Raw genomic sequence first — 18,724 nt, 5'->3', positions numbered from 1 at the left:
CTTAGTTCAGGCACTGTGGAAAGCCATTTGGAGATTTATCAAATAACATAAAACAAATACTATCAGACCCATCAATCCTATTACTGGGTATATACTCAAAGAAATATAAATCATTCTACCATAAAGACACTCTCACACACATGTTCATTGCAGCAGCATTCACAATAGCAAAGATATGGAAACAATCTAGATGCGTATCAATGGTGTACTGGAAAGGGAAAATGTGGTACATGTATACCATGGAACACTATGCAGCCATAAAAATGAATGAAATCATGTCCTATGCACCAACGTTGATACAGTTAAAGGCCATTATCCTAAGCAAATTAATACAGGAACAGAAAATCAAACACTACATATTCTCACTTATAAGTGGGAGCTAAACATTGATTATACATGAAGACAAAGCAGGAAACAACAGACACTGGGGCCTACTTGAAGGTGGAGAGTAGGAAGAGGGTGAAGATCCAAAAACTACCTATCAAGTACTATGCTCGTTAGCTGGGTGATGGAATAATCTTTTCACCAAGTCCCTGTGACATGCAATTTACCCATATAACAAACCTGTTCATGTACCCTCAGAACCTAAAATAAAAGTTGGAAAAAAAAAAAAGAAAAACAAACAAAAAGAATCCAGCCATGAACTAAACCAACAATACCCCTGACATCATAAAGACTGTATTCTAATAGAAGGTATGGGCGATGAACATACTGGCAAATAAACCAAAAATATAACTGTAAGTTATGATAATTAACATAGGAGAAATAACTAGAGTGTTCTGACAGAGTTAGGGGGAGGATTACAGACAGATACATTAGTCAGGAAGAGCAGCAGAGGTCAGTACGTTTTTTTTCTACAGTAGTAACATTTGAGCTGAGACCTGAAGGATGACTCTTGTTGAGTCAGGCTCAACAAGATTTAGGGGAAGAGCATTTCAGATGGATGAGAGAGAGCCTACATGTGGGAAAGGACACGGCAAGTTCAGAAAATCCAAAGAGAATCAGAAGTTTTGCTGCACAGAGAGCCAGGAGAAGAGAATTTAAAGCCAAAGGGCCAAGGGAGGTTCCAATTATATAGATCCTTTTATATCACAGCCTGAAAGCCACCACACTTTATTCCAGGAGCAATAGAAAGCCATTGAAACATGTTTGACAAGTGGAGAAAGCTCTTTATTTATACTTTAAAAAATCATTCTGGCAACCCATCAGATGGGTGCTTCTTAAACTTTGATGTGATAGAATCGCCTGGAAATCTTGATAAAATGCAGATTCAAATTCAATCAGCCTAGGGTGGAGCCTGAGAATCAGTACAAGTTCAGACAATGCTGGCTCACACTTCAAGTAGCAAGGACATAGAGAATTCATTGCCTTGAGAAAAGAGAGACCAATTAGAAGGTAGCTTGGACCAGAGCAGTATTTTTCACACTTTCAAAAAATACATGTTACTGTATGAAAGGATACCTATTCTGTGTGATGGAATCTGATGTTTTCTCATCTTATTTTATTTATTTATTTTAATAATCAAAGGTATAAAATCACAAATTAAAAGAAAAGAATAATAAAAAACTGAATATTTTACTTCACAAAGTGGAAGCTAATCTAAAATAATAATGTTTACAATTGGTAAAATATTGGAAAATTAGCATCATCATGTGCTACTGTTGAAATTACAGTTTGGTGAGAAATAGCTTCATGGAAATAAGGGATCCAGTATCATGTGTTTTTCTTTATTCAAGGAACTCCACTTCCATTAAAGCTATAACTTTAATGATGTTAATAAAAACATTGTCTGTAATACTGTATAAGTAGAAACAATACCAAAAAAAGAGTTTTTAAAAAAGCATATTTATATAATGGAAACTAGGCAATAATTTAAAATTATTCCTCAATATATGCTTCCTGAGTTGAAAATACCTAAATATAAAGTTGAAAGAAAAGTGTGCTAATAAATACTTGATATATTATAAACCACATTTATACAAAAATATAGCTTTATATGTACACCAAAAATTTTTTTGCATGTGAATCGCTATCATTTTTAGGTTATGAAATTATAGGAGTGTTCTATGTTTTCTGGGTGTTTATATCTCCTAATTTATTCCAATGAACATATAATTAAGTAATAAAAGTACAATTTAGTTTAAAATTACAACATACCACTCCTTTTTTCAAACACTGAATCCTGCTTTATATCCTTCATGGAAAAAGCAAGTGACAAGGGGACAGAATGTCTGTGTTCCACTCCTAACTTCCATTTTGCTGTAATTCACACTTTGAGTAAGTGAAGCTGTCCCTGTTGATTCTACTTTTTTCATCTATTAAATGAGGAACATGAGCTGAATCAGTATTTTCTAAACTGTGGTTAACACAGAAGGTCATGTTAGGCAGTACACAGATGGTCTTTTTAATTGTTATACATGTAATGTTATTTTAATTTGTATCAGGAACAAACATAGCCTGCACATCTCATGTATAGTTTATATAAAATATTGTTTCACTGATAGTATCCATTAAAATAAGAACAATATTTTACATAGTTTTGAAGTCTACTCAACATAAAAGTTAATTTAATATTAAATTAAGTAAATAATAGTATAGATGATACATATACAAGAAACATCATGAATTTACAAGCAAATGGGTAAAATACTGTTGGTGAGAGTATAGCATGGAGAAAACTTGCCTCTTGGCCTTAGAGCCTGTGCCACAGTGGTCTGCCCCTTTAGAGTAAAGTACAGAGCAGTGGAAGGGATCTGTGGGCAAACAGGCCCAGAACCAGCACAGCACAATCTACACTGAAGAATGAAATTTCAATAATAACAAAATGAAATTTAATTTAATATAAATTCGGCTTCATCACATAAGAAAGATTCTGCATTATCCTTCACTTCTGTTTGGAGACAGAGGTTATAAAGTAGTTCCCTCTACATATAAAGACAACACCTTCACTCCCCACTGCAAGGCAAGGCCTATGTCAAGGGTCCCAGATGCAGGTTGTGGTACAGGCTGCAGGTGGTTGGGGCCGCAAAGCACAGAAGTAGGTGCTTGAATCTCCAGGATGAGAAGCCAGCATATTCAAAACACTATAAAACTCTTTTCCAAGCGCTTCTTTAAAATGTTTGTCTCCCTCCTCCATCTGGCTTGATTGAATTAAGGTCAAAGACACAAGTCCTTTTCCAGACCCTGCCAGAACCAGTAGAAGTTAGAGAATGTTCTCTCCTCGTAAGTGCAATTAAGAATGGTGTGCATTCCCTCCTGGATACTCAGGAATGAAGGACTCTGCTCCAGAACATGGAGGCTGTTCACCCCTGTTTAAACAGAGAGCCACAGACAGAGGACATTCATTCATGGCTGACTACTTTTGGAAGATATACTCTCTTTTCAAGTCCCCACAGGTGAGCACAGAGGCCCTAACCACCCTTCTATAACTTCCAGACTTATTTTATTTTATTTATTTATTTATTTATTTTTATTATACTTTATGTTCTAGGGTACATGTGCACAACGTGCAGGTTTGTTACATATGTATACATGTGCCATGTTGGTGTGCTGCACCCATTAACTCGTCATTTACGTTAGGTATATCTCCTAATGCTATCCTTCCCCCCTCCCCCTACCCCACAACAGGCCCCGGTGTGTGATGCTTCCTTTCCTGTGTCCAAGTGCAGTCTTTTAAAGAAGATACTACAAACTGCTCTTTTCAATGATATTTACAGAGCCCCAAAACTCGCAGCACAGCTGCCAAGAGAAAATCAAGAACGAAACTCCCAAGGGCTTCTCCACTGTATCCATGAGACTTACTGCGGACTCTGGTTGGGGTCGGGAGCCCTCAAACACTACCAAGCCAATAGCTTGTTTCTCTGAGTGAATATTCATAGTTCTGTTATTACAGGAAGCTGAGAGTCCTCCCAGCCAACTAGAAACAAGATCCATTCCCCCATGCACAGATCACACAGCTCCTCCTGATGTCTGAAGAGGTAACATGGAAAAGGACCTTGGTAGGACCAGGTGCTGACTTGTTGGAGAGTGACACTTGTTTGTCTGCTAGATTGTTGTCCTTCCTTTTTTTCTTCTATAATACTTCCTGAGCATCTACCATGTATGTAGAAGTTATAAATTGAATACCCAAAAAGCATTCCTCCTCAGGGAAAGCCTAGAAAGGTTATTTTCTCTCCTTTCAATGCAGAAACCTGTTAAATGAGCCCCCAGATATGGATCTAATTATTGGCACTGTAGCTCAATGTAATAGTATTATATCTGAGACCTGCTCCATAAGGCTCATGTGAATTCATCTTAGAATTTACATTAAGTTACACCAGGGGCAAGAATGTTTCATTCTGTGCATAAAACCTGTGAACTAAAGAAACCAAACAAGAAGTCCATTACAGTCAATTCAAATAATTGGATGGAATAAGGTCAATGTGAAATAAAGGGTGACTCAGCCTTAACCATAGTGAAATAACATAATCAATAGCAGGAGAGTGGAAAGCTAAACCTTAATCTATACTTAAATGTTTTAGTTATTTTATCTTATGTTCTGTTTTATCCACATTTCATCCACATTCCAGAATAACTATCATCAGCTGAAAAATTATTTTTGACTACATTCAATCATGAAATTAAATTCATTTAATTTAATTCAATCTTTACAATCATGTGGTAAGTTGTATGTTATTAAAATTGATGATGTGTAGGTGCTCTAAATTAAGTAACTTGTCCATGGCCACATAATTTAGTAAGTGACAGATACAGCACTTAAATACTTAGACCTTGACCAAGTGTGGTAGTGTGCGCCTATAGTCCCAGCTACTCACTTGGCTGAGACAGGTGGATCGCTTCAGCCCAGGAGTTTGTGACCAGCCTTGGCAACAGAGTGATACCTGTTTCCAAAAACAAAACAAAAAAAAAACCTTACCTTTTAATCATCACATAAAACTGCCCAATTGTTATAGTAAGCAAGAGCAATATCTATATTAGAACAAAAACTTCATAGGATATTTCTGTAGGAGAAAGTTGAACACTGTAGACAAAGCTAGACTCAAGCCTCATGAGGGAAGCTCTTTTGGTGTCTGAATTTGTCTATTTTGTTTATTATTCTATTCATCAAACCTACAAAAACACCTGTTGCCTATTTAAGAAATAATTGTATAATGAACAAATTTAATGTGTGTCTGTCCTTTAAGGCCTGATTAAATTTTCTATTTCCCCATGATGCCTCCCCTTGACTTTTCTGTAACACAGTGATCTCCTCCTGAAAATACCTTTAAAAATTAATTGTCCACATACTTATAATTTTAACTATTGGTTAAGTTTGTATGTATTTTATCTTGTTCCTCACTTAATTTATGGAATAAATTTTTTCTGATAAGTTCTTTCCAAGTAAAAGCAATAATTTATACTGCTATCAGTAGACAAATGTCCTGATACAGCACATTGTACATACAAGGGCTTCATTATTATTTTAAGTCAACATGTATTCTTCTTTTCTTGCTTATTTACTAAATAATTAACTGCCGAAATGGTAATTTTTCTCTCCCTGAACACAAGTGACTTCTTAGTTTCTCAATATTATAGAAGATTTTATAGTAGCTTTTATAATCAGCTAAATTACTGAGCACTTATCATGGGCCAGAATTTCAAATACATATATTCATTTAATCCCCACAACAAATGGCAGTCAGAAAGTTAAGCAACTTAGCCAAGATTATACAGTTGTAAGCATTCGAGATCAGATTCAAACCCAGGCAAACAGGCTCCTAAATTCTTACTCTTAACTGCTCACTTCACCACCTCTCCTTTTTGTTCCCTAATCAACAAATCACATGGTAAATGGTGGCATTCCCAATGTGTGAATTGAAATGCTTCACTTGTTTACCAGTTTGTGAAAAGATGAACTATTTTTCATGGATTCAGCTGAGAAGGACTCAGCCCCATGGCATTATTTGGTTTCAAAGACATGGAAGTGACTGAGCTGAGAAAGAACACAGGCAGGCCACAGTTTGTCTTTGTTAAACTCTTCAAGAAAGGAGAGGATGAAATTTGGAAGGGAGATTATGAAAAACCTACTGCTAAAAATTCTATTCAGCTTTGATCATTTGATGCTGTGACCTCTACTCTTATGAAACATAAATTATTCACTTATATGCTAGAACAAATACCATCTGTTTTTATCATAATAGCTTTCTTCTGTGACTAATTACTAGGAAATTGAAGGATTTTTTGTGGTAATTGAGGAATGTTCTAATAGTTTATATGAGTTTAGAGCAGAAGTGTTATGCCTAGATGGAAAAGGAAACGCTTCGGTAAAGGCTAAATTTTCAAGACTTTGGTATGACTAAGGGAAAACTAAGACCGATTATCATTTTCTGCACACTTACAAGACAATAATAAAATGTTATCATTTTATTTTCATGTACTATTTTTACAATGTTTTACTGAGTTCAGAGAGAGCAACCATCAGGCTCTCAGAGCCTTTACTTGCTCCCTCATTGTAATCAAATAATCATAAAAAAATCCAGAGTTCTCAGTGACCCCCTTTTCATCAAGCAGTAGCAGAATTCTTGTCGTAGATGCAGGAGAGACATAATGGTCTACACAAGCTCACTTCTTCCCTGCGAAAGCGTGAATGAAATTCCTGGTCTCCAGCATCAGTTGCATATTCCTTAGAATGACAGGCACCAAGTTTGGATTACTGATGGAGAAGCTTCTTACACCTGCTGTCATGTTCTCAGAAGCTGATAAATGTAAGAATAAGCAGAATGTTTCTAAGAAGGAAGCTAATTAGGTTTTCAAATTTGCAAGTGGGTTCTGTGGTTATGGAACAGTCTCCACTAGTGTGCAAAAGATGAACAGGAATTGCACTTTTAGCTAAATATCTCATAAAAGCACTTTCTTATTTTTCTATAGTTGAACTGAGACTTTTACTTCAGGTTTATCTTTATTTATACATTTATATTTTGAATGTATTCATATTTACACATGTCTGCCATAGAAGAAATCTGAACTTTTAATTTATCTTTAAATAACTTTTAACATTTCTTGCAAGGCAGGTCTACTTGGCAACTATCCCCAATTTTTGTCTGAAAATGTCTTTATTTCTCTCGCACTTTTGAGGGATAATTTCTCTGGCTACACAATTCTAGGTTGGTGGTTTTTTTCTGTTAACACTTTAAATATTTCACTATACTCTCTCCTCCTTGCTTGATTTCTGAAGAGAAGTTGGATGTAATTCTTATGTTTGTTCCTGTATAGGTAAGGCACTTCCCCCACTTCACCCCTTGCCAACTTCTTTCAGGATATTTTCTTTATCTATGATTTTCTAGTTTGAAAATGATATGCTTAGGGTTTGCGGGGGGGTTGGCATTTATGCTACCAAGTGTTCTCTGAGCTTCTTAGATCTATGGTTTGGTATCTGGCATTATTTTGGGAGAAATTCTCCATCATTGTTTTAAATATTTTTTCTGTTAATTTCTCTCTTTCTTCTCCTTGTGACATTCCCAATACATGTATAGTACACTTTTATAGTTGTTACACAGTTTTTGAATATTTTTAGATATTGTTTTCTGGGTTTTTTTAGTCTTTGTTTTCTCTGCTTTTTCAGTTTTGGATGTTTCTACTGATATATCCTTAAGTTCAGAAATTCTTTTCTCAGCTACGTCCAGTTTATTAATAAGTCAGCCAACGACATTCTTCATTTCTGTTGCAGTATTTTGATCTCTAGCTTTTTTTTTTCTTGGTTCTTTCTTAGAAGGTCTGTCTCTCTGTTACATTGCCCATCTGTTCTGGCATGCTCTCTACTTCATTACTCGAGCTGTTGGCATATTTGTTTCAAATTCCTGGGTCTGGTAATTCCAACAACCCTGATGTGTTTTTCTGATGATTTTTCTGTCTCTTTAAATTGTATTTTCCCTTTTAATATGCCCTGTAATTTTTTTACTTGATAACCAGACATGACATACTTGGTAAAAGGAACTGCTATAAATAGACTGTTAGTGCTATGGTGGTAAGGTGTGAAGGGAGAGGAAGTGTTCTATAGGCCCAAAATTTGTTCTCAGTCTTTTAATGAGCCTGTGTCTATGGGCTATAAACTTCTCAACTTTTCAAGTCTCTAGAAAAATCACATGATTTTATCAATAAATGCGGAAAAAGCATTTAACAAAATTCAGCACCCATTCATGATAAAAAAAACTCTCGGTGAACTAGAAATAGAGTGGAATTCCTTCAACTTCATAAATAATATGTTCAAAACTCTACAGCTAACATCATAATGATGAGAAACTGATACTTTCCTACTAACATCAGGAACAAGGCAAAGATGGGCCTCTCTCCACTCCTTTTCAGCATCATATTGCAAGTCCTAGCTAATGCAACAAGACAAGTAAAAAAAAAAGAAAGTATGCTGATTGGGAAAAAAAGAAGTGTAACTTTGTTCCCAGATGACATGTTCATGAGTAGGAAGACTCAATATTGTCAAAATGTTCATTCCTCACAGTTTAATCTGTAGGTTCAATGCAATCTCAATTAAAATCCCAGTAATTTTTTGTGAATATTGATAAACTCATTCTAAAGTTTATATGGAGGGGCAAAGGACCCAGAATTATAAAAAAAAAAAAAAGGTTTTACAGGAGAATAAAGTCAGATGAATGACAATACCTGGTTTTAAGACTTACAGTAAAGCTACAATAATCAAGACATGGTGACACTGGCAAAAGAATAAACAAATAGATCAGTGGAACAAAATAGAGAACCCAGAAATAGACCCACATAAATGTACTTAACTAATCTTTGACAAAGGAGCACAGGCAATACAATGGAGGAAAGAGAGTTTTGTCAATAAATGGTGCTGGAACAACTGGACATTCACAGGCAAAAAAAGAAACAGAAAAGAAAATTAATCTAGACTCTAGACACAGACTTTATACTATTCACAAAAATTAACTCAAAAAGCAACCATAGATGTAAATGTAAAATGCAAAACAAAACTCCAGAAGGCAATGTAGGAGAAAAATCTAGATGACCTTGGGTTTAGCAATGACTTATACAAAGACAAAGGTATGTTCTCTGGAAAAAAATTATTGATAAGCTGCACTTCACTAAAATTTAACAGTCATGCTCTTATGAAATGCAATGTCAAGAAAATGGGAGACAAAATGGGAGAAAATAATTGCAAAAGGCATATCTGATCAAGAACTCTTATGCAAAACATCTTAAAATTCGACAATAAGAAAACTGTCTGACCAAAAAAAATGGATAGGGGAGGAGCCAAGATGGCTGCTCCGGTCTACACCTCCCAGCATGAGCGACGCAGAAGACGGGTAATTTCTGCATTTCCATCTGAGGCACCAGGTTCATCTCACTAGGGAGTGCCAGACAGTGGGCACAGGTCAGTGGGTGCGTGCACCATGCACGAGCCAAAGAAGGGCGAGGCATTGCATCACTCGGGAAGTGCAAGTGGTCAGGGAGTTCCCTTTCCTGGTCAAAGAAAGGGGTGACAGATGGCACCTGGAAAATTGGGTCACTCCCACCCGAATACTATGCTTTTCCGATGGACTTAAAAAATGGCGCACCAGGAGATTATATCCCACACCTGCCTCAGAGGGTCCTATGTCCACAGAGTCTCGCTGATTGCTAGCACAGCAGTCTGAGATCAAACTGCAAGGTGGCAGCGAGGCTGGGGGAGGGGTGCCTGCCATTGCCCAGGCTTGCTTAGGTAAACAAAGCAGCAGGAAGCTTGAACTGGATGGAGCCCACCACAGCTAAAGGAGGACTGCCTGCCTTTGTAGGCTCCACCTCTGGGGGCAGGGCACAGACAAACAAAAAGACAGCAGTAACCTCTGCAGACTTAAATGTTCCTGTCTGACAGCTTTGAAGATAGCAGTGGTTCTCCCAGCATGCAGCTGGAGATCTGAGAACGGGCAGACTGCCTCCTCAAGTGGGTCCCTGACCCCTGACCCCCGAGCAGCCTAACTGGGAGGCACCCCCCAGCAGGGGCCGACTGACACCTCACATGGCCAGGTACTCCAACAGACCTGCAGCTGAGGGTTCCATCTGTTAGAAGGAAAACTAACAAACCGAAAGGACATCCACACCAAAAACCCATCTGTACATCACCATCATCAAAGACCGAAAGTAGATAAAACCACAAAGATGGGGAAAAAACAGAGCAGAAAAACTGGAAACTCTAAAAAGCAGAGCATTTCTCCTCCTCCAAAGGAACTCATTTCCTCACCAGCAATGGAACAAAGCTGGACGGAGAATGACTTTGACGAGCTGAGAGAAGAAGGCTTCAGACGATCAAATTACTCTGAGCTACGGGAGGATATTCAAACCAAAGGCAAAGAAGTTGAAAAGTTTGAAAAAAATTTAGACGAATGTATAACTAGAATAACCAATACAAAGAAGTGCTTAAAGGAGCTGATGGAGCTGAAAACCAAGGCTCGAGAACTACGTGAAGAATGCACAAGCCCCAGGAGCCGATACAATCAAATGGAAGAAAGGGTATCAGTGATGGAAGATGAAATGAATGAAATGAAGTGAGAAGGGCAGTTTAGAGAAAAAAGAATAAAAAGAAATGAGCAAAGCCTCCAAGAAATATGGGACTATGTGAAAAGACCAAATCTACGTCTGATTGGTGTACCTGAAAGTGATGGGGTGAATGGAACCAAGCTGGAAAACACTCTGCAGGATATTATCCAGGAGAACTTCTCCAATCTAGCAAGGCAGGCTAACATTCAGATTCAGGAAATACAGAGAACGCCACAAAGATTCTCCTCGAGAAGAGCAACTCCAAGACACATAATTGTCAGATTCACCAAAGTTGAAATGAAGGAAAAAATGTTAAGGGCAGCCAGAGAGAAAGGGTTGGGTTATACTCTCAAAGGGAAGACCATCAGACTAACAGCGGATCTCTCGGCAGAATCTCTACAAGCCAGAAGAGAGAGGGGGCCAATATTCAACATTCTTAAAGAAAAGAATTTTCTACCCAGAATTTCATATCCAGCCAAACTAAGCTTCATAAGTGAAGGAGAAATAAAATCCTTTACAGACAAGCAAATGCTGACAGATTTTGTCACCAGCAGGCCTGCCGTAAAAGAGCTCCTGAAGGAAGCACTAAACATGGAAAGGCACAACCGGTACCAGTCGTTGCAAAATCATGCCAAAATGTAAAGACCATCGAGACTAGGAAGAGACTGCATCAACTAACGAGCAAAATAACCAGCTAACATCATAATGACAGGATCAAATTCACACATAACAATATTAACTTTAAATGTAAATGGACTAAATGCTCCAATTAAAAGACACAGACTGGCAAACTGGACAAACAGTCATGACCCATCAGTGTGCTGTATTCAGGAAACCCATCTCACATGCAGAGACACACATAGGCTCAAAATAAAAGGATGGAGGAAGATCTACCAAGCAAATGGAAAGCAAAAAAAGGCAGGGGTTGCAATCCTAGTCTCTGATAAAACAGACTTTAAACCAACAAAGATCAAAAGAGACAAAGAAGGCCATTACATAATGGTAAAGAGATCAATTCAACAAGAAGAGCTAACTATCCTAAATATATATGCACCCAATACAGGAGCACCCAGATTCATAAAGCAAGTCCTGAGTGACCTACACAGAGACTTAGACTCCCACACATTAATAATGGGAGACTTTAACACCCCACTGTCAATATTAGACAGATCAACGAGACAGAAAGTCAACAAGGACACCCAGGAATTGAACTCAGCTCTACACCAAGCGGACCTAATAGACATCTACAGAACTCTCCACCCCAAATCAACAGAATATACATTTTTTTCAGCACCACACCACACCTATTCCAAAATTGACCACATACTTGGAAGTAAAGCTCTCCTCAGCAAATGTAAAAGAACAGAAATTATAACAAACTATCTCTCAGATCACAGTGCAATCAAGCTAGAACTCAGGATTAAGAATCTCACTCAAAACCACTCAACTACATGGAAACTGAACAACCTGCTCCTGGGTACATCACAAAATGAAGGCAGAAATAAAGATGTTCTTTGAAACCAATGAGAACAAAGACACAACATACCAGAATCTCTGGGATGCATTCAAAGCAGTGTGTAGAGGGAAATTTATAGCACTAAATGCCCACAAGAGAAAGCAAGAAAGATCCAAAATTGACACCCTAACATCACAATTAAAAGAACTAGAAAAGCAAGAGCAAACACATTCAAAAGCTAGCAGAAGGCAAGAAATAACTAAAATCAGAGGAGAACTCAAGGAAATAGAGACACAAAAAACCCTTCAAAACATTAATGAATCCACGAGCTGGTTTTTTGAAAGGATCAACAAAATTGATAGACCGCTAGCAAGACTAATAAAGAAAAAAACAGAGAAGAATCAAATAGATGCAATAAAAAATGATAAAGGGGATATCACCACCGATCCCACAGAAATACAAACTACTATCAGAGAATACTACAAACACCTCTATGCAAATAAACTAGAAAATCTAGAAGAAATGGATAAATTCCTCAACACATACACTCTCCCAAGACTCAACCAGGAAGAAGTTGAATCTTTGAATAGACCAATAACAGGAACTGAAATTGTGGCAATAATCAATAGCTTACCAACCAAAAAGAGTCCAGGACCAGATGGATTCACAGCCGAATTCTACCAGAGGTACAAGGAGGAACTGGTACCATTCCTTCTGAAACTATTCCAATCAATAGAAAAAGAGGGAATCCTCCCTAACTCATTTTATGAGGCCAGCATCATCCTGATACCAAAGCCGGGCAGAGACACAACCAAAAAAGAGAATTTTAGACCAATATCCTTGATGAACATTGATGCAAAAGTCCCCAATAAAATACTGGCAAACCAAATCCAGCAGCACATCAAAAAGCTTATCCACCATGATCAAGTGGGCTTCATCCCTGGGATGCAAGGCTGGTTCAGTATACACAAATCAATAAATGTAATCCAGCATATAAACAGAACCAAAGACAAAAACCACATGATTATCTCAATAGATGCAGAAAAGGCCTTTGACAAAATTCAACAACCCTTCATGCTAAAAACTCTCAATAAATTAAGTATTGATGGGACGTATCTCAAAATAATCAGAGCTATCTATGACAAACCCACAGCCAACATCATATTGAATGGGCAAAAACTGGAAGCATTCCCTGTGAAAACTGGCACAAGACAGGGATGCCCTCTCTCACCACTCCTGTTCAACATGGTGTTGGAAGTTCTGGCCAGGGCAATTAGGCAGGAGAAGGAAATAATGGGTATTCAATTAGGAAAAGAGGAAGTCAAATTGTCCCTGTTTGCAGACAACATGATTGTATATCTAGAAAACCCCATTGTCTCAGCCCAAAATCTCCTTAAGCTGATAAGCAACTTCAGCAAAGTCTCAGGATACAAAATCAATGTACAAAAATCACAAGCATTCTTATACACCAACAACACACAAACAGAGAGCCAAATCATGAGTGAACTCCCATTCACAGTTGCTTCAAAGAGAATAAAATACCTAGGAATCCAACTTACAAGGGATGTGAAGGACCTCTTCAAGGTGAACTACAAACCACTGCTCAATCAAATAAAAGAGGATACAAACAAATGGAAAAACATTCCATGCTCATCAGTAGGAAGAATCAATATCATCAAAATGGCCATACTGCCCAAGGTAATTTATAGATTCAATGCCATCCCCATCAAGCTACCAATGACTTTCTTCACAGAATTGGAAATAACTACTTTAAAGTTCATATGGAACCAAAAAAGAGCCCACATCACCAAGTCAATCCTAAGCCAAAAGAACAAAGCTGGAGGCATCACGCTACCTGACTTCAAACTATACTACAAGGCTACAGTAACCAAAACAGCATGGTACTGGTACCAAAACAGAGATATAGATCAATGGAACAGAACAGAGCCCTCAGAAATAACGCTGCATATCTACAACTATCTGATCTTTGACAAACCTGAGAAAAACAAACAATGGGGAAAGGATTCCCTATTTAATAAATGGTGCTGGGAAAACTGGCTAGCCATATGTAGAAAGCTGAAATTGGATCCCTTCCTTACACCCTATACAAAAATCAATTCAAGATGGATTAAAGACTTACATGTTAGAACTAAAACCATAAAAACCCTAGAAGAAAACCTAGGCATTACCATTCGAGACATAGGCATGGGCAAGGACTTCATGTCTAAAACACCAAAAGCAATGGCAACAAAAGCCAAAATTGACAAATGGGATCTAATTAAACTCAAGAGCTTCTGCACAGCAAAAGAAACTACCATCAGAGTGAACAGGCAACCTACAAAATGGGAGAAAATTTTCACAACCTACTCATCTGACAAAGGGCTAATATCCAGAATCTACAATGAACTCCAACAAATTTACAAGAAAAAAACAAACAACCCCATCAAAAAGTGGGCAAAGGACATGAACAGACACTTCTCAAAAGAAGACATTTATGCAGCCAAAAAACACATGAAAAAATGCTCACCATCGGTGGCCATCAGAGAAATGCAAATCAAAACCACAATGAGATACTATCTCACACCAGTTAGAATGGCTATCATTAAAAAATCAGGAAACAACAGGTGCTGGAGAGGATGTGGAAAAATAGGAACACTTTTACACCATTGGTGGGACTGTAAACTGGTTCAACCATTGTGGAAGTCAGTGTGGTGATTCTTCAGGGATCTAGAACTAGAAATACCATTTGACCCAGCCATCCCATTACTGGGTGTATACCCAAAGGACTGTAAATCATGCTGCTATAAAGACACATGCACACATATGTCTATTGTGGCATTATTCACAACAGCAAAGACTTGGAACCATCCCAAATGTCCAACAAGGATAGACTGGATTAAGAAAATGTGGCACATATACACCATGGAATACTATGCAGCCATAAAAAATGACGAGTTCATGTCCTTTGTAGGGACATGGTTGAAATTGGAAATCATCATTCTCAGTAAACTATCGGAAGAACAAAAAACCAAACACCGCATATTCTCACTCATAGGTGGGAATTGAACAATGAGAACACATGGACACAGGAAGGGGAACATCACACTCTGGGGACTGTTATGGGTGGGGAGAGGGGGGAGGGATAGCATTGGGAGATATACCTAAAGTATAGTAATAATAAATTTAAAAAAAGAAAAAAACAAAAAAAACAAATAAAAACAAAAATAAATATGTACATATATAAAAAATGGATAAAATACTTTAACACATATTTCAGCAAAGAAAATATATAAATGACAAATAAGCATATGAAAAGTTGTTCTATATCATATGGCATCAGGGAAATGAAAATTAAAACAACAATGAGATACCATGATACACCTATTTGAATGGCCAACATCCAGACCTCTGACAACACCAAATGCTAGCAAGGATGTAAACAAAAAAGAACACTCATTCATTGTTGGTGGGAATGCAAAATGGTACAGCCACTTTGAGCACAGTTTGGCAGCTTTTTAAAAAAAAAAAAAAATTCTTTCCATATGATCCAGCAGTTTTCCTCACTGGTATTTATCCAAGTAGTGGAAATCACATGTCTACACCAAAACCTCCAAAGGGATATTTGTGGCAGCTTTATTCATAATTGCCAAAATTTCAAAGCAACCAAAATGCCCTTCAGAAGATGAGTGGATAAATAAACTATGATATATCCAGAAAATAGAATATTATTCAATACTAAAAAAAAATGAGCTATCAAGGCATGAAAGAAACAGAGAAAACTTAAATCCATGTTACTAAGTGAAAGAAGTCAATGTGAAAAGTCTACATACTGTATGATGCCAAGTATACGATATTCTGGAAAAGGCAAAATCATGGAAACACTAAAAGATCAGAGGTAGCCAGGGGATATATTGGGAAATGAATGAATACCAGAGCACAAAGGACTTTTAGGACAGCGAAAATACTCTCTCTGATACTACAGTGATAGATGCATGGCATTACACATTTGTCCATATCTATATATTATGCAACACTAAGCATGAACCCTAATGTAAACTATGAACTTTGAGTGACTGTGACATGTCAATGCAAGTGCATCAGTTGTAACAAATGTACCACTCTGGTGGTGGATGTTGATAATGGGAGAGGATATATATCTGGGAAGGGATAGAGGGTATGCGGTAAATCTCTGTACCCTTCTCTCGATCTTGCTGTAAACTAAAATGCTCTTAAAAAACAAAGAATTTTTCAAAGGGTGAGGGTTTGCCAATATCTCATAGTTGGAACAATGGTAGATGTGGAAAATAAAGACAATAAATGGTTAAAAAAAAAAGGGGGGGGTGGGGCATATATATAAACGGCAACATATCAAAAAATGTAAATAGCTTTTAACTATATTAAATGAAGCTCCATCTCATTCATAAATGAAATATTCTTTAAATGAAAGAAATTCTAACTGATAAGCCAATGTCAAAAAGTTTAGTATTACATAAGGTTTAAGGAAAATAGGTATTCTGCCAAATCACCACTACTGATAGTATAAATTAGTGAAACTTATCTAGAGGACAATTGGGTTGAAACACATAGACTACTACAAGAATATTTCATAAACAATATTTTATATTTCTTATATTAAATAATTGACTATGATATTTTTACATTTTAATTTTATTCTGCTTTCTTGTGTTATTATGTTCTGCACTTCAATTCATGAAAAATTAAATTCCAATTTTCTTCTGGGTTTGGGAAGTGATCATTGCTTGTTATACAGGCAGTGGTGTAGAGCATGGGTGGTCTATTAATTACACATTTTCTCACTTTCTCCTCCTCTTTTCATACCCTCTTTTCAAATACCCTCAAAGTAGAAACACACACACAAAGCATTATCTTCACAAATTATTTAAAGGTCATTGGTACTTCTGATTTCTAAACCTTTCCACAAAGGCTCAACACACATTAGGTGTTCCTTGTTGTCTTCTTTCACTAGGCCCAGGTTTCTTCTTTATCTGGTCTGCTACGCAAGTTTTCATTTCTCCATACGCTCTTGCCTTCTAAAATTGTATTGGTATCACCATCTGCTGTCGCCTTCTTTTCTATTCTTTTTGTGGTTTTATGCCCTTTTCAATTTCTTTACTGTCTTTAATAGGATTTCACAGGAATACAAATATAAATCTGTATGCTTAATCTTCCATTGGCACTGCAAAACTAACTCACTTAAGGACTTGTTGTTAGAAAGCCAATTGATCAATGTAACAAGCAAGGAATACTTATGATTTACAAATGAGTCATTTCTTCAATAATCATTTTGATCCTTCCCTTTCTTTTTGGAACATCAGCCTTTGTCTACCATCTGGTTTACCAAAAAAGAAACCTTTCCTCTCTCTGACAATTGTTGCTTTCCTCTCTGTATTATTTTTTTACATGTGACATTCTGTCCCTCCTCCTTTCTTCTCTTCCCTTCTTTCTCTATTAAGAATCCTGCATAGACATTTGAACTGAATTGAGGAGCTGTAGCTCTCCTGTCATCTCTCCTGCTGTACTCTGTTAGGGAGACATTATAGAGATGCCACCTTCTCTGGCACATTTGGCTCTTTAAAAATGTAATAGAACACATCCACCTCCAATATCTACCAGAGTGACCTGGAACAAGAGGTGGGGGTTGAACTTTGTCTGCAAGGATGATCACAGAGACAGCTTCATTGTTTCTGTTGTTTAACCTTGAAATTACTTTGGCACTGGATGAGGAACTACTTGGGGTGAATGTCTGTTTTTAATTTCACTAACCAAGAGCTGGGTTTGGGGATGTTCATTTCTTGTTTTTCTCCTCTGGCCATGTGTATGATTACTGCATCAATCAGAGAAACTGAGGCACAAACAACTACAGACTGTGCTGGAACCAGAGTGAATGACAGTGGCTGACACTCAGCAGCTGGGCCCCCCGTGCTGCTCAGAGTTTGTGCTCAGCTCCCCCTGCAGTCCCTGTCACTGTGTCACTCAGAGCACAGAAGTACACCCCTGAGTCTGACTCTTGAACTGAGTCTTTCTCCAAGTGGAAAGAAGTGGTTTCTTTACGGTATGTGGCTTCAAAACCTTTGTTGCTTCCCTTGTCATCAGCCTTCGTGGCTTTCAGGAGGAGCTGTAGACCTTCTCCAGGATATTGGACATACCAGAAAAGGGAAGGGTATCCTGTGGCTGTGTATGTGCAGTTTATAGTCAGGAAGGCCCCTTCTGAAAGAGTCACTGGCCCTTCCATCTGGGTCACTGAATCTCCATGGGTTCTTCCTAGGAAAAAAAAAAGAGAGAGAGAGAGACAGAGAGATCTGTTTAGCCTTGAGCATAATGCTCTTAGGTCGAATTGTGGTTAAAGATTTTTTTGGCTTGATAGAAGACAGAGTCCAAATTTTAAAAGGCATCTTACTTACCAAGCAGTAAGAGTATCACAGACACTAAGCCTGGAGAACAGTTCATCTTTAGTGTGTTACCCAAATAATGGTCTTGATCCTTAACATGAAGAAATCACAGTGAAACCTACAGTGATAGCAGGAGATGAGTTTGTGTTAGGAAGCCACTCCCTCTGGTGGACAGGGGCTGAACTGGGATGAATGTTTTCCTGGACTCCTTCCAAAAGTCAGAAACAGGTCCTGAACCCTGACCTCATTTATAAGGCCCATGCCAGTCTCAGGCGGTCCTTGTAAATATGAAGGGCAGATGTTGTCATCTCTATGGTCTATTTTGTCAATTTTG

General features: G+C 37.6%; 1 gene segment (V, D, J or C); it reads right to left on the bottom strand.

Moving 5' to 3' along the window:
* Window positions 1–17,927: 17,927 nt before the first annotated feature.
* Window positions 17,928–18,484, bottom strand: LOC129013227 (T cell receptor alpha variable 9-2-like). The segment is given in 2 exon segments: window positions 17,928–18,262; window positions 18,403–18,484. Coding segments are annotated over 2 exon segments (381 nt in total).
* Window positions 18,485–18,724: the final 240 nt, after the last annotated feature.

The sequence above is a fragment of the Pongo pygmaeus genome, chromosome 15 (genome assembly GCF_028885625.2).
Source record: "Pongo pygmaeus isolate AG05252 chromosome 15, NHGRI_mPonPyg2-v2.0_pri, whole genome shotgun sequence".
Taxonomy (NCBI): domain Eukaryota; kingdom Metazoa; phylum Chordata; class Mammalia; order Primates; family Hominidae; genus Pongo; species Pongo pygmaeus.
Note: the sequence above shows the minus strand (reverse complement) of the source record. Positions and strands in the feature narration are given on the sequence as shown.